This window comes from Mesoplodon mirus (assembly GCF_964341445.2).
Source record: "Mesoplodon mirus genome assembly, chromosome: 3".
Taxonomy (NCBI): domain Eukaryota; kingdom Metazoa; phylum Chordata; class Mammalia; order Artiodactyla; family Ziphiidae; genus Mesoplodon; species Mesoplodon mirus.
In genome coordinates, this window is record NC_138978.1 from 63524590 (window position 1) to 63551793 (window position 27204).

General features: G+C 37.9%; 1 protein-coding gene across 2 annotated transcripts in view; it reads left to right on the forward strand.

The window, feature by feature from the left end:
* Positions 1–952: 952 nt before the first annotated feature.
* Positions 953–27204, forward strand: part of LRRC7 (leucine rich repeat containing 7) — a gene marked incomplete at its 3' end in the record, with an annotated part of 502056 nt that continues 475804 nt past the window's right edge. For both annotated transcript variants that reach the window (XM_082614056.1, XM_082614055.1), the window contains exon 1: positions 953–1307. In XM_082614056.1, coding sequence (XP_082470182.1) covers positions 1306–1307 — 2 coding nt within the window. In that variant the 5' untranslated portion in view covers positions 953–1305. The remainder of the gene's footprint in view (positions 1308–27204) is intronic.

A 27204-nucleotide genomic window follows, 5' to 3' on the forward strand; every position in this document is an offset into this window, starting at 1 on the left:
GAAACCCCGAGGAGGCGCTCCCGGCCGCCTCTTTGCTGAGATAGCAGGAGCGGCAGCCTGCGGAGCCACGAGCGCAGCGTCACCGAGCCGGTGCGGGTGCAGGGGCGCTCTGGAAGGCGCAGAGGCCCGGGGGCGCTGGTGCGGCGGAGTCGCCCGCGCTGCAGGACGCCGCGCCGCCCGAGCGCCACGGGCCGGTCCGGCAACGGGAGGAACCGGCGGCCCAGCGCTGCCCGGCGCCGTGCCTCGGGCACCTGCCTGGCGCACGGCGGACGACTGAAAGAACCGAGAGAGCTCGGCCTGTTGTCCCGTTCTCTAACAACAGCCTGTGCCGGAGCCGGGAGAAGGCGACCATTTCAGTTCTCCGCCGGACTGGGATTTTTCTTCTCACAATTTGGGGAAGCCCGAGTGGAGGTCAGAGGGGCAGGCGAGTATCTCAAAAAGAGGCCGAGGGCTGTGAATGTGGTCACCCCCTCCCCTATTGCTGGAAAATCTCCTTGACATTTTTTACACTTTGAAGCAGCTGCAGCTGGTGTCGTCGGAAAAGGGGGTGGGAAAAAAGAGAGGGGGCGGGGAGAGCACGGAGACACAGCCAAGAGCCAGGAGCAGCGCCTCCTCGCCTGCCAATCCTGGCACCTGTTCACCGAGCCACTGCACCGAGGAGGACCCCACTCCGGGCGAACCCTGGGCTCGAAGCCACGGACACTCAGCCCCTGGGCAGCGGGTTCTCGCTGGAGGGACCTGCAACCGCCCACTCGGCCACCGCCTGCAGCCGCGGGAGCGCACTGCCCCTCCGAACCGCCCGCTGCGCCCCGATCCCCGGGGATCCTCGCCCAGGAGAGGCGCGGCAGCGGGCAGGGGGTGTTACGGAGTTGGGTGCAAGATTCGCCTTTTCTGCTCGGATCTTCTCCGCCCAGGATTCATTGTCTGTGGAGCCTTCTGGGGGTGGGGAGGAAGCTGCGCCTCCGCCACCGCCGCTGCCTCTTCTGCTGCGGTCGCTAGCGCGGCGCGCAGGGCAGGCGGAAGCTGGGCAGTGGATGCGCTCCTGCCTCCCCCGCCAGCGCTTCGGGCTTCCCCTCGGCTGCTTCCCGCCGGAACCTCTCCAGGTGTCCACCTGAAGGGCACGAGCATCATGGTCTAACGTGGCACCTGCCTGGAATCCCCTCTTTCTCCTCCTTCACCCCTCCTCTCCTCCGAGGACCCTCGTGCCCACTCCACTGCGGACCCCCGAACACTTAAAGGAATAACCCTTGGCAACTGCACGATTCACTCTCTCCGGAACCTCATGGGCAGTTTCTCCCGCCGGCGATGTGAGTAGGACACTATTGCTCCGTCGGCAAGGGGGTTGCGGGGGCCTCGCCACGACAGCCACAGCGCCCGAGGTGTGGGACCCGGGTGGCCGACGGGGGCGGGGGTGGGAGGACCGGAGCCTTCAGCGCCCTCTGGGAGCTGCTTGCGCGGTTGCCCGCGGAGGCGGCGGGGAGGTGGTAGGTTGCGGGGCATTTAGAATGGGGTGCTAGCTGTGCGGGTGCAGGGGAGCGCCAAGCGGCCTGGGCTGGAGGGTGAGCTTAAAGGGTTACATACTGCAAAAAGGAAAGGTAAAGAGCTAGATTGGGGTGCTGGTGCTGGGACCGTTGGTTGAGCTGAGATTGATCTTAGTTCTTTATTATCTTGGGTATCTCCAGTCAGTTTTTTCCTGGAGATGTCTGAAGGATGAAGCACTCGTTTGATATTCTCGCTCTCTCTCTCTCTCTCTCTCTCTCTCTCTCACACACACACACACACACACACACACACACACACACACACACACTTGTGGCAGGTCGCGTTTGTCCCTTTATCTTAGAAGCTGTAGTATTCCTGTTTGATGTCTATTTGTTTGAAAAATACAATTAGAAAATCTTTATGCCTTTGGGGATTGAAGGGAACGGGTGGGGTTTTGGGGAGGGGATGAAGGGAAAGAAGGAGTATGAGAGACTGGAAGACCGAAAGAACTGGGGGAGCGATGGAGCGAAAGCTTTCTCCCTGGGAGTCAGGGAAAGCGATGTCTCCTTCCCCCTAAGCTAGACAACTCCTGCCCACACATCTTCTTTGTGCTGCACGGTGAAGCTGGTGAGCCAGATCTATTCCCAATCTCAGTGCTCAGCCCCCTTCAGCCTCTTGCATCCTCCTCTTAGAGTCATTAAGGATGCAGGACTAGTTTCAGATCCGACGTGGAAAGAGGGAGGGAAGCACATTAACATGACGATAACCACAGCACCTTAGCTCACGGACAACTCAATTGGCTGCCACAGGGTGTCCTGCCTTACAGTTTGCAGAGTCAAGAATGGGGGTGAGGGGATGCGGCTTGTACAGAATGCCTTTAAAATGAGTGTGACTTAATAATAACGGAGATGGCTGCAGAATTGCTTCATTATACTACTTCTTGCCCATCAGGGCTGCATAAAGGACCCGCCTCCGCCCTCTCCCTCGCTGTCTCCTCCCCATCAAGTCACAAAGCGAGCGGGCTGGGCGAGAGGGCACAGCGCCAGGCAGAGAAGGGAAGGGTCACTTTCACAACTCCCGGGAATCGGCTTCAGGAAGGAAGCATCTGAGACTCCCACGACTCCCACGTTCCTTTCGAAGTTGTCCTTTAAAAGAAATTAGAAAAGGTGTGTGTATGGGGGGTAAGGGGGTTACGCTCAGTGAGACATAAAAGGTCCTCCACCTGCTCTTTTCCATTACTTTCCCAATACACTTTCGAATTTACCTGCAATGGTAACTGGGTCACCACGTAAAGATGTGTACCTGTTTACATTGAAATGTGGTTCTCTTGGTAGATGAAAAGCAATTTGTATGTGAGCATATTTTAACCTGGGTAAAATTTCTAAGCACAGTAGAGATTTTATAGCGTGGGCGAGAAGAGTGCATTCCACTGAAAGCAGGACACGTGATCTCCAACAGGAGCGATACAGTATTAGGAACTCGATTTTCTTTGTTCCAGGCTGAGCCTATGAGATGCTCGGCATCCGTGTGGCTTAAGTCCTCCTTTAAGGGGGAAAAATAATAAAGTTGAAGGGGGCGAGAATAGAATGTGGAGAAGCACGAGTAGATACCTGTGAAGGGTTTGAACCTTCTGCTCTGCCGCCCACCTCTCCTCTTTTACTGCCCACCTTCCACCCACCCCCGCCCCTCGCCCCAGCTAGCCCCCTATTTAAAAGTGAGGCATTCCTTCCGGGAGACGTGGCGGAAAAGTTCTCCAGCCCCTGCACACGTGGGTTCTCTAGCGCCTCAGAACCTGCTGCGTTTCTCAACAGATTCTGCCACCTCCCCAGTCCAAGTGTCACGCCTCCATCCAGGCGTCTTGAACTGACTTCACAGACTCTTAAGAGAAACACCACGAGATTTTGTGCAAAAGACAGTAGAGCAGAGTCACATCCTTGCTTCTTGGAAACCATTGATCGCACCGGGAAAGAATGAGAAAGTAGGGCTGTAGGAATGATTTTAATTTTCCTTAAAAGTAATGTCATATGACTAAAGTATATTAAGGGTGGTGTTTAGTGCTCTTTGCGTTTTGGACTCCCGAGGAGTGTATCAGGCATGTGGAATGTCCTGGGGTGTGATTATTTATTAATTTAATGGAGGTAGAACTTGTTCTAGACCCACCATTTAATTAGTTCCCTGACTTGGAGATTTCTTATTTCATTTTCACTCCATGTTTTATAAGCGATCTTAATGGGCTGAAGTTTTTAGAAATGTGGGCTATTTCTGTCCTGTGCTGCATTGCATCATACTAATATGTGTTGGTAAGGAAAGCAGAGTCAATTTCCATGACATATTATGAAGTGAGAGTTCTTTATACAGTTTTAAAAATACTTGACTGCCCAAGAAAAGATGTGTACTTACCATGGCAACCCTTACATTCCCCATCACGTGTGCCTGCACATATGCAGCTTCAGAATTAGAAAGCACTTCTTAAAGAAATAAACCTGCTTCAGTTACAGCCATGTTTTATTCCGAATTTTAGTGCTGCTTTAGTCTGGCATTAAAATTTCTTAGTTAAAATCTCATTCCACTTTTGTTTGTAAGCTTTTAATTTTTCTACTTCCTCTATAAAATATAGAACATAGCTTAAAGTGCTTTTGTGCATCTGTATTTTTGTGTGCTTTTGATTTAAAAAATTGCAAAGATATAGATTAATATCACTATGAATTTTTATCAATTATGAAATCATTAAATGACTGTATTATCCACATGGTGTTAATTCTCAGGGGTATTTCTTAGATCTCTCTCATTTGCAGTTCATAGTACATGGTAATACTTGATATAAAAACCTAGTGTCTTTAATTATGACTTAAAATGTCCACCTTTTAAAAATAGTTGAAAAAATAAATAAGACAGTTGAAAATTTGAAGATAAGTTATGTTTTCATTGATGTATCAAAATTACACCCATTTTTACTATAATTTTATCTTCTGATGACTGTTGCCCCAGTATAAGGATGGATCCCTCATTCCATGATATTATAATTTCATTTCATATCCAAATTAACAGAGTGCACAAAGAGTAACCAACTATTGATAAATTACCATCTGAGTTATTTCTGGATCTATATTCCATTCTTTTTCCTTCACATAAATTATTTCGTAATTTTTGGAAAATTCTTCATTTAGAGAATATATGCTATTCATTGAGTATAATAATTATAACAACCACATAACCAATGAAAGACATTACTTGGAGTACTTTGGTCTCTCCAGTAAGAATGGCTGCTTTGTAGAGTATCATCCATATTCTTTTTTGGCTGGGTCTAGTCAGTCACGTGAATTGGCAAGATGGCTTTGTGGGAAACGTTAATTCACATCTGTGACACAGAACAGACCTTTAGTTTGTGCCAAGCCAAATGACCATTAAGTAATTCATATCTTCAAGGAAGGACATACTGAAGATGATTCTAGGATCTTCTGAGAACCTTGACATTTTTACTTTGAAGCCGTTTACTACATCAGTATTCAGTGGAGGGTTTTTAATGTCTCAGGATTAAAAATTGGAATTTTAAGATTAAAATAGCAATTTGACCATATAGTGTAGCTATTAAATTCTACTCTGAGGAACCACAAAATCAGAAAAGAGATGCCTAGATGGTAGGTTTTGTATGTATGTTAAAATACTGATTCATGAATTGTCAATGAAAACTCAAATTTTAAAGTGGTACTATAAATCAACAATGTTTGAAAAATGATGGCCACAAAACAGTAATATTTTTCCTTTATGAAGTTTTTAGCCAGGTTTTGTGAATAGGGTTTGAATCATTAGAAATATCCATGTTTTTATAGAAAATACTCTAGTGAATTATCCTGAGGTAGTGAAAGAGGATTAAGAAAACCATAGGTACTCCCAGAATTAACATGTGATCCTGGAACTACAAACCAGACTCTTTTAATGCTGTAAAATAGAAGTAGTAATAGTTGCTAATTTATAATTCTAGCACATAGCAAATAATAAGACAAAATGGTACATTTTAGAGGAGTGCAACATAAACTTTTTGGTACAAATGAAGTTTTCTATAGTAATGTGTGTGTGTGTGTGTGTGTGTGTGTGTGTGTGTGGTTATATGTAGTGATGGCATAGTATGTTTTTAAGGTATCCATTTAAATAGTTAAATATGTTTATTTCCTATCTTGGAATTAAGTGATATGCTTAAAATTCTTGAGCTTTTGTGGTCAGGAACCATCCCTTGTCATCTGGCTTTTCTTACCATAGTGTATAATTATAGTAGCTCCTAAAGACCTACCATGAGTCAGGTGCCTTATTTCAAAATAATCCTTTAAGAAGCATTATTCTCACCATTTGAAAGATTAGAAAATTTAGATTCAAAGACAGAAGTGATACGTCCATATCACATAGCTACAAGGTGATGATTTAAACCCAGATTTGGCTCCTGTACCATTTTCTCCATACTATGCCTTCTCCTTCATAGGCAAAAATTGTTGCTTGTTAGATGACAGAAATCTGTAGATCATTGAATTATTTCCTAATGAATAAAAAAAACTTAATATTTTGAAACAACTTTTCAAAGTGGTCGACCTATTTGGCAATAATGCACCATATTGCTTTTGTGACCACTATTTAATATTGGTACAGAAGATACTGCTGCTTATATTCCTGGCATAATTAATTCATGACAGAAACATTTAATAGACTATTAGAATCTGTCATATAAAAGTACATTAAGGGAGTTTTCAATAAAGCAATTTTGAGTCAATAGCTGTAATATCTACTTTGAAATTGTGATTTGATATATAAACCTCTGGAGAGTTATCACATATGCTATGTAAATTATTAACCATAAAAGAAAAATTATCATTTGTCATTCAATGACACATGGAAAAATTATTAAATAAATTTAATAACCCAAAGGATTTCCTGCATATACTCACTTTCACTGTACTGTTCACTGCTTGATAAATTACTTAAAATCTCTGTAGAAAAATATTATTTCACTTTAATAAACATGAAAGCAACAGTAGTTACCAGAGATGAAGTACTGAAATTTATATTAGCATTGACATGATCTATTTAAATATTTTAACACTAGCGTAGATGCTTAACATTGTTTAAATACTTCATTTACTGGCTTCTTAAAGATGCAGTTTCTTCAGTTGTGCCAGGGTACTTTTACTCTACATGAAGTTCAGTAAGTTGAGAGCATGTTTAGCCTCAGGTGATGGTTATCCCAGGCCCAAGGTGGTAGCATAACAAATTTGCTAAGAGCAAGAGAATAGCAGGATATATGTGGAAGTGTGTGTGTGGTGTGTGTGTATGTTCAGATGGACAGAATTAAATTTTGTGCTCTTCAAGAGGTAAAATAGTATGAGAACAAGTGAGACTCTGTAGGTTTCAGTTATACAAAAGAGGTAGGTGACCTGAAAAGAAAAATACTGATAGTGTAAGTACTATCATTATGAGATTTTCACAGGGAGAAAGAGAAGGAGGTGGTATACAGAGCTAGCAGAGGAAAAGATGGGAAAAACAGTCTAAGAGAGCATTTGATTTAATTCCCCAAGAAAAAAATTACAGGCTTTTATGCTATTATTATACTAAAAGAGATAAATATAGGTTTGTGTAGTGGCAAAATATTTTATAGATGGCTGTCTGCATTATCAAATTATTTGATAATGGAAGGAAAGGCAAGAAATGAACCTTACTGAGATAGTGCCTAAATGTTATGAAGACCTTTGCTGTACTAAAAAGGTGAGTAATGGATACAAAGCTAAAATGTGTCAGCTGAATTTGAAGAATTAATGTGACACAAATGGTGTAACTAAAATAAAAATGCAAATAATTAGACTTCTTGAATATTAACTGGTTAGGTTTTCTGCATCTAATGCATTCACCATTGCAGTTCTTACCATGAGTAGGCATCTTACAGAGTCATTAGAATGGAGATGTACCTCCGAATACATATTCTTAGCACTGACATCACATTGAATATTTATTCCGGTGTTATTCTGAGTTGGTGTAACTCAAGACATGAAAAAAATTTTCTTCCCTACTTCAAGTGTGATTAATTTCTTAAGACAATTATAAAAGCTATTATAATTAAATCAAATACCTATTTAAACTTCGAGTGATTGTTAAATATTAGCAATATCCTTAGGGTAATACCATATTGTTGAACATTGAGCATACCACACACATACACATACAGCTGTAATTACTCTGTTTTATAATACATACTCTCACATAGCTGTCATCTTACTATTTCATGAGTTCATAACATTTCAGAGAAGGAAAAGACTTTAGAGGGTCTTATTTTACCAAAGAGGAAACTAAGCCCAGATAAGTGTGCTTTCTTGTACAAGGTCACACATCTGTTAGTGAGAGAAACATAAATAGAACCAGATCTCTTGGCTTCCAACCTCGGCCACTAAAACCACACCCTTGGAACTACTGGAAATTTTACATCTTAGCAAAGGGAAATAAGGATGGAAACCTTAGTCTACTAAATTCACTTCATGAAGTCAGCCAACAAGATGACGCACCCAAAATACATTTCTTTCTCATTTCATTTTTGGCTTGAATTTTGGCCTGAGTTTTTATTTAGCCTAAGTTTTTTGGACAATTGCCTTATCTTTCCACTTTGATTTGACTATCTAGGCAGTTTAATTCTATAAATTTACCATCTGTTAAGTATTCTATTTTAAAAAATGTACCATTATTTAAGAAATATGGAATTCATTTCACTAATATTAAAGTATTCTAAGTTTGGATACTACAGCCTTTTTAATGAATTAAAATGTTCTTTTAAATTATTGATCTATTTAGAATAATGCCAACTAAATATTAGATGATGGAGGAAAGTTCAATTCCTTTTAAATAAATGAATTTTCTTCTAAATTTGCTAATTTCATTAAGGATAATCAATGATTTTTCTTACCAGAAAACAAGAATTATTTAAAGTTAGGTTAGGCCTTTCTATAAAATATTGCCTTGAATATTGATTAGGAAAACATTTTAATCAGGAAAATAAAATATGATATAGTTGAAATTTTTAAAAATATACTCATTTCTGTTAATTTGTTTTGCATTACAAAGTTATATTTTGAAGGGTCCTTTGAAATAATAAATTCCCTCTTACTGCTAAATATCTACTTACTTATCTGTTATGTTATGACTGTTATGACTTTAAAGAAGGGAATTCTCTGTTCTTTCATGAGACAAACTGAAACAAATATTTCTCATTTAATGTTTTCTCTAATGCTAAAATTCTGAACACATTTTATCTAGAATCTTCAGTTACTGGGAAACTTAAGACAAGATGTTTTCTAACCTACTACCAAAACATATTAGCAACAATTATAAAACATTTTTGAAATGATGATGTACATCTCTTAAAATATGTATTTGGCTTATAAATAATGGCATACAGAAATATCTACAAACAAAATTTTACTTAACAAGACTACCTGCATAGCCACATCTCATAACCATTTTTAAAGGACAAATGAAAACTTAGTGTAGCAATAATGTTTAAAATTGAAGAAAAAAATATAGTGACTAAATTAGTTCATTACATATCAGAACGTTAGCTCTGCTTTTCATTTGTGGAATGGTTCTTATTCATGCCAGCTTTCAGTGTACTGTTCTGGGACTCGTGGGTGTTATAGAATGGAACATATTTCAGTATCTGTGAATATAATCCCACACACCATTTTACATGACAAAATCTGAATGTCCTAAGACTAGGTGTTAAAGGTAAGACAAAATGTCAACTTTTACCGGCCCAGGGTTTGAATTACCTCCATAATAATTCTTGTTTTGTCTTTCAAATTATCTAATGCTATTTAAAGAGACATTATTTAGACAGGTACTACAAGGAGTAAGGGATCTTTTGTATTTGCTTCCTTGCTTGCTAGCTTGCTTATTTTCTTGCTTGCTTGCTTTTTCTATCTCGACATAAATAAGGTTTGCTTCCTGCAGAATAAAAGCAAGCTGCTGAAACTCAAACATAGTGGATACCAAAGTGGGATATGAACAAGGGGAGAGGTGCAAAGGTGATGTATTCTTTGTACTTTGGTACAGAAACTACTAGAACTGCAACGTATATCTAATTTCTATATAACACTTATGAAGAAAATAAGGTTTATTAGTAAATATAGTTATTAATATAGTTACTAAATATAGTTATTAATAGTTAATAAATATATGAATTAACAGATTGGGTACATGCTCATTTACGAAAATATATTGGAAAAACTAGGAAGATGGGTAATTGAGAATGCATTTATCTTAAAGTCTAAAATGTACTGGTGAGTAAAAAGTTAGAGCATGGTTTGTACAAACAGTGTTTAATGTCTGCCTTTCCTAAATATAATTGTATATATGTCAAGCTCTTAGTCCTAGGTGCATTCTCTATACATCTTATCCTAAATACACCCTCTGAGCCAGGCCAGGGGCCCTTGTCTCCTGGAACAGTTGGCAAGGTATATATCTTCTCTACTCTTTGTTAATTAACATAAATTCAGCTGTGAATACATGGTGTAATAGTGACTGCTAGTGGAATAACATCAGTCTTTTTGCACACAGTCTTGGGGATGCACTTGTCACCCTTTTTGGCTCTGCATGTGACAAGGACAGCCCCAAAGCTCAAGAGTACATGTCTTCTTTGCATGTGTAAAGTTATCCACGATTTTTAGAATGGGATATATTCTTAATCTTCTTCTCCTTTTTCCAAGTAGAATTTCTTTGTATGATAATGTGTGAAAGATAGGAATGCAGAAAAAAGAAAATTGAATTTGGATTCTGGGAATATGGATGAATATTTTCTTGTCTTAAATGTCACTTAATGTTTTTAATATTTTTGTTTAACAATGGACAAAATATATTTTTTGGTATAAAAGTAGGGCATTTTAGGACATTTACTGAGAGTTAAGAATTATAGTCTGATGGGCTCATATTATAAAAAGTAATATAATAGCTTCCAGTATTTACACTGAGAAGGAAGGCAACAAAAAACCCTATGTTACTTGAAAGGTTTTACACTCTCTTCTCGTTCTGAGACATGTGAGAAATGTACCCTTAAGCTGAGTAAAGATCACTGTTAAGTTGGTACATTCTTTTTAGACTGCTTAGTTAAATGAAATATATATGACTATTAATACACTTTAATGAAACTTTAGAGTGATTTGATTACATTTTTAAAAAAGATCAAAGCTTTAAACTGTGTGATTTGTGTGATCACCCAAGATCACTGTAAGTTGGTCTTTTGGGGATTCTTCAAAATGTGAATATGTATCATTCTTAGCATCCTTAAATAATTGATTAAGTGGCTGTCTCCAAAACTAGCACATGTATAGTGGCTCACTTGATTTTTATTCCTAGCATACTAGTTCACAGCATAGTGCAGAAAAAACGCATGTTGTGTGAATGAATTGTTTCATTTATGCCTCTGAATGTCTCTGACTCTTGCAGCATTTAGTGTGGTTCCTCTGGATTTTCCTCTCTTTCCTTTTTGAGAACATCATAGGATTTAAGTCCCCAGTCCCTCTTTGCAGTTAGGCTGACATGTGACTTAATTTGGCCAATGCAATAGGAGCTAAAAGTGAGGAGTATGTCTTTTGAGTACAAGTATTTATGACCTAGTACACTATTTGCTCTTCACCTGATACAGCAATTACAGACACATTTGTCATAATGGGGCCTCCATTAGCCTGGCCCATTAACAATTACACTAAATAAAGTCACCCCTTTCAACATGTAACATGAGCAAGAGTGAATGCATTGTTGCGTTAAGATTTGGGGCAGTGTTTGTTACTCAAGATAACCTAGACATTTCTTCCTTTCAAATTCACTGAGTGAAATTCTATTGAAAGAATCCTGATGTCCAGTTTATGGTGTCACAATTATAGGGCTGTTTTATGGACATGCCTCTAGTTTACATTTTAATATAAAATTGTATTCAATTCCCATTGAACCCACTCAACCCATTCAATTCCCAAGAGACCCACTTCAGACCTAGGGACACATACAGACTGAAAGTGAGGGGATGGAAAAAGAGATTTCATGCAAATGAAAATCAAAAGAAAACTGAGGTAGCAATACTCATATCAGATAAAAGACTTTAAAATAAAACAGTTACAAGAGACAAGGAAGGACACTACATAATGATCAACAGATCAATCCAAGAAGAAGATATAACAATTATAAATATATATGCACCTAACATAGAAGTACCCCAATACATAGAGCAAATGCTAACAGCTATAAAAGAGGAAATTGACAGTAACACAATAATACTGGGGGACTTTAACACCTCACTTACACCAATGGGCAGATCATCCAAACAGAAAATTAATAAGGAAACACAAGCTTTAAATGACACAATAGACCAGACATTTAATTGATATATAGGACATTCCATCCAAAAACAGCAGATTACACTTCCTTCTCAAGGGTACACAGAAGATTCTCCAGGATAGATCATATCTTGGGTCACAAATCAAGCCTCGGTAAATTTAAGAAAATTGAAATCATATAAAGCATCTTTCCCAACCACAATGCTATGAAATTAGAAATCAATTACAGGGGAAAAAATGTAAAAAACACATGGAGGCTAAAGAATAATTACTAAATACCCAAGAGATCACTGAAGAAATCAAAAATGAAATCAACAAATACCTAGAGACAAATGACAATGAAAACACGATGATCCAAAACCTATGGGATACAGCAAAAGCAGTTCTAAGAGGGAAGTTTATAGCAATACAATACTACCTCAGGAAATAAGAAAAATTTAACTTTACACCTAAAGGAACTAGAGAAAGGAAAACAAACAAAACGCAAAGTTAGTAGAAGGAAAGAAATCATAAAAACCAGATCAGAAATAAATGAAATAGAAATGAAGAAAACAATAGCAAAGATCAATAAAACTAAAAGCTGGTTCTTTGAGAAGATAAACAAAATTGATAAACCTTTAGCCAGACTCATCAAGAAAAATGAGGGAGAGGACTCAAATCAATAAAATTAGAAATGAAAAAGGAGAAGTTACAATGGACACTGCAGAAATACAAAGCATCATAAAAGACTACTACAAGCAACTCTATGCCAATAAAATGGACAACCTGGAAGAAATGGACAAACTCTTAGAAAGATATAACCTTCCAAGACTGAAGCAGGAAGAAATGGAAACTATGAACAGACCAATCACAAGTAATGAAATTGAAACTGTGATTAAAAATCTTCCAACTTCACAAAAGTACAGCACCAGATGGCTTCTATCAAACATTTAGAGAAGAGCTAACACCCATCCTTCTCAAACTCTTCCAAAAAATTGCAGAGGAAGGAACACTCCCAAACTCATTCTACTAGGCCACCATCACCCTGGGCTTTCTATCTTCTTCCATTAATCTATATTTCTGTAAAAAAGAAAATTATAGACCAATATCACTGATGAATATGGATGCAAAAAACCTCAACAAAATACTAGCAAACAGAATCCAATAACACATTAAAAGGATCATACACTATGCTCAAGTGGGATTTATCCCAGGGATGCAAGGATTCTTCAATATACACAAATCAATCAATGTGATAGACCATATTAACAAATTGAAGAATAAAAACCATATGATCATCTCAATCGATGCAGAAAAAGCTTTTGACAAAATTCAACATCCATTTATGATAAAAAACTCTCCAGAAAGTGGGCATAGAGGGAACCTACCTCAACATAATAAAGGTCATATATGACAAACCCATAGCAAACATCATTCTCAATGGTGAAAAACTGAAAGAATTTCCTCTAAGATCAGGAAGAAGACAAGGATATCCACTCTTGCCACCATCATTCAGCATAGTTTTGGAAGTCCTAGCCACAGCAATCAGAGAAGAAGAAGAAATAAAAGGAATACAATTGGGAAAAGAAATAAAACTGTCACTGTTTGCAGATGACATGATACTATACATAGAGAATCCTAAAGATGCTACCAGAGAACTACTAGAGCTAATCAATGAATTTAGAAAGTTGCAGGATACAAAATTAATGCACAGAAATCTCTTACATTCCTATACACTAACAACAAAAGATCAGAAAGAGAAATTAAGGAAACAATCCCATTCACCATTGCAACAAAAATAATAAAATAACTAGGAATAAACCCACCTAAGTAGGTAAAAGACCTGTACTCAGAAAAGTATAAGACACTGATGAAAGAAATCAAAGATGACACAAATAGAGAGATATAACATGTTCTTGGATTGGAAGAATCAATATTGTTAAAATGACTATACTACACAAAGCAATCTACAGATTCAATGCACTCCTTATCAAATTACCAATGGCATTTTTTACAGAACTAGAAAAAAAAAATCTTAAAATTTGCTTGGAGACAAAAATGACCCTGAATAGCCAAAGCAATCTTGAGGGTAAAGAAACGGAGCTGGAGGAATCAGACTCCCTGACTTCAGAGTATACTACAAACCTACAGTAATCAAGACACTATGGTACTGGCACCGAAACAGAAATATAGATCAATGGAACAGGAAAGAGAGTCCAGAGATAAACCCATGCACCTATGGTCAACTAATCTATGACAAAGGAGGCAATGATATACAATGGAGAAAAGACAGTCTCTTCAATAAATGGTGCTGGGAAAACTGGACAGCTACATGTAAAAGAATGAAATTAGAACACTCCCTAACACCATACACAAAAATAAATTCCAAATGGATTAAAGATCTAAATGTAAGACCGGATACTATAAAACTCTTAGAGGAAAACACAGGAAGAAAACTCTTTGACATAAATCACAGCAAGATCCTTTTTGACTTACCTCATAGAGTAATGGAAATAAAAACAAAAATAATCAAATGGGACCTAATGAAACTTAAAAGCTTTTGCACAGCAAAGGAAACTATAAACAAGATGAAAAGACATCCCTGAGAATTGGAGAAAATATTTGCAAATGAATCAATGTACAAAGGATTAATCTCCAAAATATATAAGCAGCTCATGCAGCTCAATATTAACAAAACAGACAACCCAATCAAAAAATGGGCAGAAGCCCTAAATAGACATCTCTCCAGAGAAGACATACAGATGGCCAAGAGGCACATGAAAAGATGCTCAACATCACTAATTATTAGAGAAATGCAAATCACAACTACAATGAGGCATCACCTCACACCAGTCAGAATGGCCATTATCAGAAAATCTACAAACAACAAATGGTGGACAGGGTGTGGAGAAAAGGGAACCCTCTTGCTCTGTTGGTGGGAATGTAAATTGATACAGCCATTATGGAGAACCATATGGAGGTTTCTTAGAAAACTAAGAATAGAATTACCATATGACCCAGCAGTCCCACTACTGGGCATATACCCAGAGAAGACTGTCATTCAAAAAGACACATGCACCCCAATGTTCACTGCAGCACTATTTACAATAGCCCGGACATGGAACCAACCTAAATATCCATTGAGAGATGAATGGATAAAGAAGATGTAGCACATATATACAATGGAATATTACTCAGCCATAAAAAGGAATGAAATTGGGTCATTTGTAGAGACGTGGATGGACCTAGAGACTGCATACAGAGTGAAGTAAGTCAGAAAGAGAAAAACAAATATTGTATATTAATGCATATATGTGGAATCTAGAAAAATGGTACAGATGAACCATTTTGCAAGGCAGAAATATAGACACAGACATAGAGAACAAACGTATGGACACCAAGGGGGGGAAAGCAGTTGTCAAGGGGTGGGGACTGGTGGTGGGATGAACTGGGGGGTTGGGTTTGACATATATACACTAATATGTATAAAATAGGTAATTAATAAGAACCTGCTGTATAAAAAATGTATTCTGTTTTGTGTGATTAAAATTTTAGTAATTTAGGGCCTCCCTGGTGGCGCAGTGGTTGAGAGTCCGCCTGCCGATGCAGGGGATACGGGTTCGTGCCCCGGTCTGGGAGGATCCCATGTGCCGCGGAGCGGCTGGGCCCGTGAGCCATGGCCGCTGGGCCTGCGCGTCCGGAGCCTGTGCTCCGCAACGGGAGAGGCCACAACAGTGAGAGGCCCGCATATCGCAAAAAGAAAAAAAAAAAAAAAAAAAAAATTTTAGTAATTTAAAAAGCTATATTTAAAAGATACAAAGATCAATCTAGTTGAGAAATTTTTATGTTTGAAGCACTTTGACTTTCTCAGTTTATAATTGTGTGTTCACACATATTTTGATACACCTAAATTCTAAGAACTCTGCCATTGTTCTTGTACAACACAGAAGTAGCTCCTCTGATTTGTGAACAAATTGAAGAAACCAGTGAGATACATATTTTCTCATTCTGTAGCTTGTTGGGACAATACTTATGATAAAAACTCTACCAAATCTACTAGAATCTGCAACATTTTCTCAGTTTAATACATTTTATCCATGTTCATGCATTTATTCATTCATCCATTCTGAAAATTTATTGTGCTGTTACTCTGTGCCATGCCCTGTGCTAGACAAGGCTGATTACACATGTGACCCCTGTTTTCATGGCACTTATAGCCTAATGGGGTAGGCAGACATTAAACAACTAATCACTCTAGGAATATACGACTTCAAGTTATGATAAGAGCTAAGAAGGAAAAGACCAAGGTACTGAGAGTGAATGTAATAGGGATCTGAGCAGGAGAAGTAGCATCTCTGATGAACTGATATTTAAGTAAGACATCTTAGATGATAGGAGTTAGCCAAGCAAAGAGAGGGAGAAAGAGAATTCCAGGCTGGGCAAATGGTGTATGCAAAGACTCTAAATCAGAAGAAGGTGGTGCAATGGAGGGCAGTGTAGTTGGAAAGAGGTGTGTCTGAATATTAGGGAGCAAGGAGAGACTGGCATTAATATGAGACAGGCATGAACCAGATCACTTCAGAATTTATTGACCCAGTTAAGAATATAAGATTTTTATTCTACATCCTATGTGAAGTCATTAAGCATTTTTAAACACAAGAGTGGTGTGAACTGATTCATATTTTTAAGTGATCACTTGAGTTGCTTTGTTTAAAATGCATTACCAGAAGGTCAGAGAGGAAGTAGGGATTTTTAAATTAGGAGATGTTTACAGTAGGTTGGGCAAGATATTAAGGTATCTTGTGCTAGGATTTTGGTCATAGAAATGCAAAGAGGTGGATAGAAGTGAGTATGCCTTGTAGAACCTCTTGTATTCTTTGCTGAATTGATAGTGGGAGAGGGCTAGAGATAATAAGTATGGTATCAATGATTATTTCAAGATTTCTGACAGGAACAACTGGACACATGGAGGTACAATTTATTGTCTGAAGAATCCTGGATAGGGAGCTAATCTATTCAAGCGTAACTAGAACATTGACACTAATATTAAGGAAACTGAATAACTGACTGAGATATTGAGGAAGCATGAATCAGAGCATCAGTTTATAAACCTAAACATCCCTATATAAAATTACTGGAAATGTAGTGAATACTGTTGTGGGGAAAATAATTAAAGCCTCTTTTTAAGGAAAAAAAGTTTTCAAATAAATGATAATTGAGTATGCATTAGAGTGACTCGCTTGATTTTGCTCTCTTGCTTTTCTTCTAATTATTCTCTGGCATGAAAAGAAAACATGAATGTGTATCCATTCCTTTTGAACACTAATTTCTTCCACCTGTTTCTGTTACACTTTAAAGTTTGGAAAGAGCAATTTACTTCTGGTCCTTTTACATTTGGTTGCCTGAGATGAACAGAAGGCTGTTAACTGTTGGTATAGTTTGTTTTAAGCAGCCCATCTCAAGTATTTCCTATTCTCTTGTAGCCCTGTAACTACCCTGGTATCCATGCTGCGTACTTCTCTGGGCAAGGCCACACACATTTGCAAGTTATCACCTGTGTGGTCCCTTTCCTTTAGGCCTTCACACCTATAATTTTCTAATGCTAAGTTCTGTCAGTTCAGACACATTGTAAATTGCTGCCCAGAGAGTGCATATGTAAGTAAAATGATAATCTTTTTATTTATGTACATATTATGGATATATTATTTAGGAATATGTTCAGCTGCAAGTAACCAACAATTTGTGGCTTAACTGAGTAAAATATTATTTTACCCCTTCTTCCAGTTAGTATTTGCAGTGGTAACTAAAAACCCCAAAACATTTCAGTGGCTTACAACCACAAACATTTATTTCTCACTTACAGCACCAACTTTGCATTGCTCTGTTCACCCAGTCTTCTCACTCCAGCCTCCAGGCTGAAGGAGTACCCTTATCTGGGATGTGTTGTTTTCCTGGTAGAGGACAGGAACAAGAGTCCAAACTGACCCACTCAAGTTCAGTGAAAGCTTCTGCTCACACATAGTGTATTTTATGTCCATTCACATTCCATTGGCTAAAACAAATCATGTAACTATAATCAAGGCTCAGTGATGCTGTTAGGGACTCTGACTCTTTTCAAATCATTGCTTATGGCTTGGGTAGCATTCTTAGCATTTATGCTTGAAAAGAGTTTTCCTACCATAACAGAACTGCCTTCAAGTGGATTGGCACCAAATATAATAGAGGCAGTGGATATCAACTGTGAGTTCTCTTAGTTCTCTTCTTTGTTTTTGCTTTTGTTTTTTCCCCCTTTTATCCTGGCCAGCATGCAGGTCTGTTTAATACAGTACTACTTGTGTATATATTTTGATTTTTTTTTTTGAGTTCAAATGTATTTTATAAATTTCTCAAATAAATTACTTGGACTATGCCCTGCTATTTCCCTAGCATAGCTATTACCCTACCATGGGGCACTTGGAAAAAATAACATTCATATTGAAATTTAGATAAATAATAATTCAGTTTTAGCTTGAGGGAAGAGAGTTTATTTTTCAAACATTGAAGCTTAGTTATGAAGTAAAATTTTATTCTTTTATGAAAATCTGGAGGATCCGTGGAGTGATTTAGGGTTTAAGAATAGTTGTACTTTGGAACTCTCAGATAACTGATAGTTAACTATCAACTGATAAAGCTATAATCTGAAATTCCTTTTAATGTTCAAAACCTTGTATATTTTATTTTTATTCAGGTCTACTTTATCTAGAACTGTGGTTTATGACTATTATTTATTTCATGAATCGTATTTTCACAAAGTTTTTTTTTTTTAGATGGAATCCTTAAAATTGGATGTATTTATGATTAAAATAAATTCTTTGAAAGTAAATATGTAAGAGCATTTGTGTTTAAACTTCTTTGGTGTTCTTTTATTAATTAATTAATTAATTTTTGCTGTGTTGGGTCTTCGTTTCTCTGCCAGGGCTTTCTCTAGTTGTGGCAAGTGGGGGCCACTCTTCATCGCGGTGCATGGGCCTCTCACTATCGTGGCCTCTCTTGTTGAGGAGCACAAGCTCCAGACGCGCAGGCTCAGTGGTTGTGGCTCACGGGCCTAGTTGCTCTGCGGCATATGGGATCCTCCCAGACCAGGACTCGAACCCGTGTCCCTGGCATTAGCAGGCAGATTCTCAACCACTGCGCCACCAGGGAAGCCCTCTTTGGTGTTCTTTTGAAACCACTTGACTTCATTGCTGTGCACAGCTTTCTCTAGTTGTGGCAATCAGGGGCTACTCTTCGTTGCGGTGCACGGGCTCCTCATTGCGGTGGCTTCTCTTGTTGGAGAGCACGGTCTCTAGGGTGTATGGGCTTCAGTAGGTGTGGCGCACGGGCTTAGTTGCTGCGCGGCATGCGGGACCTTCCCAGAACAGGGCTCAAACCCGTGTCCCCTGCATTGGCAGGTGGATTCTTAACCAATGCGCCACCAGGGAAGCCCATGGAATGTTTTTATCAAGTGAAACAGTACAAAAAAACTCCAATGCATAAAACAGAGGCAAGTAAGGTTGCTGTGTTTGAAAATGACTATGTTTTATATTCAAGAATTATCATGCTAAAATATAATTATTTTATAGTTTCTCACTTTCTATTTTAACAGAAAAACATTTTACCCCCAACTGGGGAAATTTTAAGAAAATATAGACATTATTTATTTTCAGTTACAGGTTACCAACAGAATTAGAGTTCAGCAAAGTCATTTGAGCTGTCTTATGGTCCAAACAGGATTGCATTGCATTAGCTCTTCCTTTTTTTTTTCCTTCGATTGACAGAGGGTGATATCTGCACTGTAACTCCCGGAGGGTTTCACTTTATCACACCAAATTATCAGTGTATATTCGAGGACTCTGAAGGACAGAAAGGTATTTGGGACTGCCAGCGTTACCCCTTGAGTATCTTCTGTGCTCAGTTAAATAAGCAAAATGGTAGAGAGAACACGACTCCAGGATAATCTGAGGCAGTTGGAAAGGCTTACTCATTTTGCTGAATATAACTCTTTAGTTTTGGCATTAGTTTTGGCTTTGGCTTTGGTTTTTGATTTTGTCAGAGCTTGGGATCACTTACTTCCCTCATCCTAAATATCCTGTTGTGACTGGTTATAGTTTTTATGAAAGTGAACTCCAAGCAGATCAACAAAAAAGAGCTTCAGTGTCAAAGGGGGACAGAATGATTATTTCCTCAGAATTTCATTTCTCTACTATCCTATACAACAGAAATATTTGAGGGTATTTTGGGGCTCTTCTATTTTAGAAGACATGGAATTCTTATTACCTTTGTTGGTTAACCTATATTACTCTCTTGCCTTCTGCCGTCCTGGCCTTAAATTTTTATTTTATCAAATGTCTGTCAAAATTTTATTTTGCTGCCCTCTGTGGTTTAGTGATATGAATAGTTGAATTGCAGTCAGATCAAAAATATGCTTTTAAACTTTTTTCTGTTACTTTTTTGCTGGGTAAACTTAGGAAAGTTATTTTTAATTCTCACGTCATAATTTACTCACCCTTGAAACAAACATAATAATACTCATTTCACATAAATGTTGTGATGATTAAATAATTTATGTAAGAAAAAGTATCTAGCACAGTGTTGTATTAGTAATACTTTGGACATGCAAATTAAGTCACCTTATCAGTGAAAAGTTTATTAATTTGCCATTTGTTTTGGGACAAAGACCAAAATCCAAAGTTTTTTCCACAAGTCCCACAAGTCTGCCTGTTATCCACACTCCAACTTGACTTCCTACATGTCCGAAAATGTTGGTCCTCTTTCAATGCCTCGAACAGGCCTGTTACCTACAACCTTAGGGTCTTTTCCTGTGCTGTTCTCATTAAGTGCTCTCTTCGCCTGGTTAACTCCTAGTCTACTTTCCTTTTTCAAATGAGTGCTCACTTCCTGTGGAAAGCCTCTGCCACCACATTCTCTTTTGGCACTGCACAATGCCATACAAAATGTTCCATACATGTTTATTGAGTGTGAACTGCTCTACTCATGTACAGTTTTATCTTTCTTATTCTTCAAACTGTCTTATCTTGGACGTTTATAAAAATGCTTCAAAATGAATACACATACAAATGGAGTAAAAGGAGAAGAAGAAAGATAACATTTATTAATGAACTACTGTCATTTCAGGAACTCATCTAGGCATGCTATAATTTTTTTTTCCTTATGTAATGCTCACTGGCTCTGTGAGCAAATATGATTTTTAGGAAAAAATAAAATTATATGTAATATTATATTACATATATGTTCATTAAAGGTCTTTGTGCCAAATTAAGAGAAAGGGAAGCATGCACAATTTATAGACTAAAAAGTAATTTTCTCTTTTGTTGAAAAGATAGAGAGTAACAGGAAGTTTTATTGCATAAGGAAAAGTTCACGTTGTAGAATGTTGTAGTTCTTTTTTTTTTTTCCAGGGATATATTTACCATTTGCATAGATCAGGCTAGATGAAATATAAAGCCTTTGAAAAGATGATAGTCTATATCTTACACATAATTTATATATTTGTAAATTAAGTCACTATTATGAAGATAATTCCCATCACACATGGAAATGTCTATGATGTTGATACTCATCTGCACCATAAACACAAAAAAGAGAAGCTTTGGAAAAGCTTGCAGATGTCAAGAATAAATTGTGGGCAATCACAGTTAACATTCTTAGAAGTGAAATATGTGATAAAACACTTGCAGCCAGTTAAATGAGGGCCACTGACCTGGTCAGAATGACACCTTCAGCCACCAGTGAATTCAGGAAGAAGTACATGAACTATTACCAAAATATATATCTTTCTAAAATTTTTAATTAGCAAACTGTTCCATTGTTTACCTTATACATTTTATAAGGTAGTGCCTTTGGTTCCTTTATATCACAAAAATGGTGAATGTCAACTAAATACAAAACTTTGCTTACAAAAGTGATTCTTAAAATGGAAGGATTGGGCTTCCCTGGTGGTGCAGTGGTTGAGAGTCCGCCTGCCGATGCAGGGGACACGGGTTCGTGCCCCGGTCTGGGAAGATCCCACGTGCCGAGGAGCGGCTGGGCCCGTGAGCCATGGCCGCTGAGCCTGCGCGTCCGGAGCCTGTGCTCCGCAACGGGAGAGACCACAGCAGTGAGAGGCCCGCGTAATGCAAAAAAAAAAAAAAAAAAAAAAGGAAGGATTATGGATGCTAGTATGAATCTATAGAGAACAGAAGGTTTTTGCAGAATTAAATCTACTATTGTTAAAAAGCAGGGGTAGCAAGAGCTGGTCTGACACTCAGTCAAGCTTACTCTCTCCAGTTATGTTACATGATAAACCAAAATTTCAAAATAAAATTAATTTCAATTTTTGTCAATTTAAAATATTGACCCATTTAAAAATGTTTTGTTTCCTCCTATCTCTTTCCCTATATGTAAGAATTTAATATATTATTTTAATAAGTTTTTCTGACTTTAATCTCCCTCACCCATCTGTCAAATTAATCTTTGTGAAGGCCTTCCATACAAAATTAATTTTCCTTCTGGGAGATCTCCAGTAATTCCCCACTGCTTATAAAAAGTCTCAATTTCTTAAGCTGAAGCTCACAAGCTTTCAAATTTCACTTACAACTTAAACTTATTCTCTGCTCCTTCTTTTTATTTATATTCCTCTCAGTTTAAACTGAGCTGAGGTCTCCAAAGAGACCTTGTATATGCCTTCAAGGAGGAGGCATTGTGAGGAAGTGGTTGAGGAGTTCTATGGATTTCCATACTCTTTACCCGCTTTACCAGTAAGCTGTATGTGTTGTATGTCTAACGCTTCCTCCCCTCCCCTCTGATCTTCAGTTTACCCCTCTGTAAAATGGGGACAATTGAAATAATAACTATAAGCTCCCTCAAAGGAGTGTTTTGAAGATTACATAGGATAATAGGTACAAAGCAACAAGTAAAGAGCCTAACACTGCTAGTTGAGTCTTAATAAATGCTGCTCCTTATACCACTTGCCATATTGAGTTCATACTTCCCCTAAAAGTACCAATGAATTGCCCAAGGTCACAGTGAAGTATATGTTCTGTTGATTACAAAGACAAAACATGAAGGGAGATCATGTAGCAGTTTTGGTCAGGAGCAAGGGCTTTAGCTTCAGCTGTTCTGGAACAGGCTCTAATGCTGCTTTTTTCCAGCTGTGAGACCATGGACAGATTAGTCTTCCTGAGCCTTGGGTTCTGATGTGTAAAATATGCCAAGTAATCCTGTTCTGATAGGGTATTGGGGTGGGGGTGGGGGGTTAGATGAGCTAATGCATGCCAGTAACTAAAATAATTCCAATAACTCTTGATAAATGTTATTTTTTTCTTTTAATTGAAAAATAAGTCTTTTCAGTTTAGTAAATGGCAATGAAGATTTTTTAAATCAAACTATTATTTTTAAAAAGGCATTTTTTACCATTTTTCTAGATTCCACATATATGCATTAATATACGATATTTGTTTTTCTCTTCCTGACTTACTTCACTCTGTATGACAGTCTCTAGATCCATCCACGCCTCTACAAGTGACCCAATTTCGTTCCTTTTAATGGCTGAGTAATATTCCATTGTATATATGAAAAATGGTACAGAAGAACCTATTTTCAGGGCAGGAATAGAGATACAGATGTAGAGAATAGCAGTGTGGACATGGCGGTGGGGGGATGAATTGGGAGATGGGGATTGACGTATGTGAACTGCCAGGTGTAAAACAGATAGCTAGTGGGAACCTGCTGTATAGCGCAGGGAGCTCAGCTTGGTGCTCTGTGGTGACCTAGATGGGTGGGATGGGGGGGGTGGGAGGGAGGTCCAAGAGAGAAGGCATATATGTATACATATAACTGATTCACTTTGTTGTACAGCAGAAACTAACACAACATTGTAAAGCAACTATACCCCAATTTTTTTAAAAAGGAATTTTTAGCTGACTTTTATTTTTGGCATTTCAAGTGTTATTTAAGAATTTAATGGGTATTACTTAAATACTTGTTATTTCTCCAAAATACTGTCTTTTGTCCCTTACTAAGCAACAAAATCAAAGATTCTAAGGAATCTCATTTATTGTTAAACCTTGGAATTACTGTTTTCTGAATTCTGAGGAACAAAACAGAATCCAAGCGATTCTAGTAACTCCTAACATGCTTATGCCCTTTTCACAACTATATCCAAACAATGTCATTTGTAGGAGGTACTATTTTCTTGCCTTTAGTATATTTACCTGAAGAAATATATTGTACATGTTTGTATACTTAGATGTCTATTGGGATATTTTTAAGTATGCATGTGTTAAAATATGGTATAATACATAGAGTACTTTACTGATAGGAAGTGTCTTCCTTCTTATATCACTTCTCTTTGATTATTGCTTATATTTCTTACTCAGTCACCCAAATTTAAAATCTCTTACTTCTTCCCTCCCTTATCAACATAGGCTTTTTCTTCTAGTTCTGTGAGCTCTAATTCTCAAATATTTTCAAATCCCTTTACCCTCATTGGTTTCACTACTGCTCTTTCTGTTCAGGACCTCTTTATGTCTCCTCTGCCCTACTGCAGTGGCCCCTGACAGCCCCTTATTCCCTCTGGACTCTTCTTCCTCCAATCCAACCTCTGTGGGGCTCTCTGGCCTTGAGAGTTTGTGAAATTCAGGAGTTCTACTTATGACAGCTCTCCTGATTCAAAATCATCCTTGACTCCCTGTGTTCAAACTCTTTGCCATGGATTACATATATACACAATGACTTCTGCTCTAACTTCCCCTCCTAGATGCCTTTAATATTCTAGCCCTGTCACACTACTAGAAGCTCCAAAAATATACCCTGCCTTGCTCCAAGCCATGTTCTCTGCCGGAAATACTGGCAAACTTTTACTCATTCTTTAGCTCTTAGAAATATCACTTTCTCCATGAAGACTTTCTATAACTTTTCTCCTCCTTCTAGTCCAGAGAAAGTTAGTGGCTTTTCCTCTGTGTTTTGGAAGTAATTTGCATATACCTCTACCAGAAATCTAATTATATTTTAATTGTTTATGTGTCTTTTCTCCTAGGATGAGCATTATGATATCAGAAATAGCGCCTTATTCTTTTTTGTACACCCAGCTCTTATCATACAGTACCTAGTCAATAAATATTTCAGGGATAAATGAATAACAAGGGAATAAATGAACAACAAAAAATTGACAACGAACCAGTATATACATATAGATCCATCAAGGATAATGTGATCAGGCCTATACTCTAAATTGTCTGTTTCTTCTTGTTGTTAGATGCAGATGAAAGAAGATTCTAAACATTTAATTTTCCAAATTGAGTATATCAACATTAAATAAAGTAAAGACGATACAAAAAAGTGGAGAAAGTCTAAGCTTTGGCATTATCAAAGCTGGATTTAGGCTCTAGCTTTACCAAGTAATAACTAGGAAATTTGGAGCAGGCTGCATAATTTTTCTAAGGGTTGGTTTTTTGCATCTGTGTAAAGAAAATAATAATATTTATATTTACCTCACCATTTGGCCATGAGAATCAAGTAAGATAGATGGAAATGTTTTGTAAAGTATTAAAGAAGAATAGATGGAAATATTCTGTAAGCTATTGAATATTATTAAAATATTAATTTAATAGTTTAGTAGGTTTAAACTTAGAGTCACAAACTCTGATGTTCCAAAATACAACTCTTAAAATCTATTTATAACCTATATCAAAGTATCTCACAAAAGTTCTCAGTTGGTATTTGGTAAATTTATATTTTCCTGACAAATTTACCAAGTCACATTTTATCTAAAACAGTATATTCTTCTTCTTTTTCATGCTGCTGCTACTGCTGGTACGTGTGTGTGTGTGTGTGTGTGTGTGTGTGTGTGTGTGTGTGTGAGAGAGAGAGACATCCTGGGGGAGGGGTACCTATCCCCCATGCCCCCCTCTTCTTTTGTTCTCTGGCCTCTACTGAAGTTTTCAACCTCTGGGTCAACCCAGTCCACACTACAGCTGCCCTTAACATTTCTGTATAACCCACCTGGACCATCGATCACTCAGGTGTCTGTATTTTATGTTCTTATCTCACCTCCCCATCTCTTTATATACATCTGTCCCTTCAGCACTTCATGCTCACCTCAGAAACATTTAGTTTAGAAACTTTCAGGTATCACTGGAATACAAAGTACTCTATGAGGTGGTCCTTGGGCCCATGTCTGTAGAAACCTTCCTGGGCTGTTGCCCAGATACCATTTGTGGATCTGAGGTGTTTTAAGAGGCTTGTAGACTTCCAGGGTTATATTTTGGGAAGAGAAGCACAAGCCCTGAAGAGATGCCATTAGAGCCATTTGGATATTTCTGTCACACTCACCCTGAGGTTTTAATCCTAATAGTGAGCCAATCATTAGGCACCCACTGTATCCATACTCTAGTTCCGTTCACTTTGAATCATTTCCTCTTCCTATACGGTGAAATACGTGTTTCTTTTGGGGTCGGAAGTCAGATATTAAGTCACCAAGCACTTGTTTGTACTCTGTGGCTGATAGTCACAATCTGTGCCATTTTTTTTTCTAGCTTGATCTTTGATACTTAATGTCCAGCTTTTGAAATTACAAGAAAAACCTCTGTCTCAACAAGTGTTTGGATTTCCGCCTATTGTTCCAGATAAGGACTTAAATGCTCTATTTTGAAATTCAAGGCTGAACAATAACTTCTTTGTTCTTAATTGTGTTCATCCTCTATCTCTGCAGTGAAGATCACCAGCTCCACAGCTTAAGGGACACAAGAGGGTGGGAATAAAATGTAAGAATGAATATTATCCATGAAATATATCCAAATATTTGGTCTTATTATTAGTTTCTGCGATTTAGAGATTCTATTGTTTTTTTAAAATTATATCCTAAAATTTCCCCAAAAAAGATAGGTAAAAAATTTGATTGTTTATTCTGTACATTCCATATCCTCAGAGTATAAATTGAAGATAAAAGCTATGCTTAAGTGTCTTTATCTACAAACAGGGGCTAATATCTCATAAATATTTGTGAGTATTAAATGTGATAATGTAAATAGAGTACCCAGTAAATTCCTAGCATATATAGGTGCTCAATAAAGTTATGTTGTATTCTTCCATCATTCTTAACAGAGTTGGTTGGCAATCAGAATCAGCAAAGTCTAATGATATTAACAATAAATGCAACAGCTAACAATTATTGCTTTATCAGCCATGAACTTTTGCAACCTTTGCAGAAGCCTAAAAATATATACTATTCTGCGCAAAGGGAGCCTATTGTATTCCAAAAATGTCAGCAACAGTGGGGATTGGTAAGCCTTTTTTAGAAATCTCTGTCTCAACAAGTGATACACTAATATAAAATTTACTAGAATGTCAGGTGAATACATGTCTTTAGAGCATT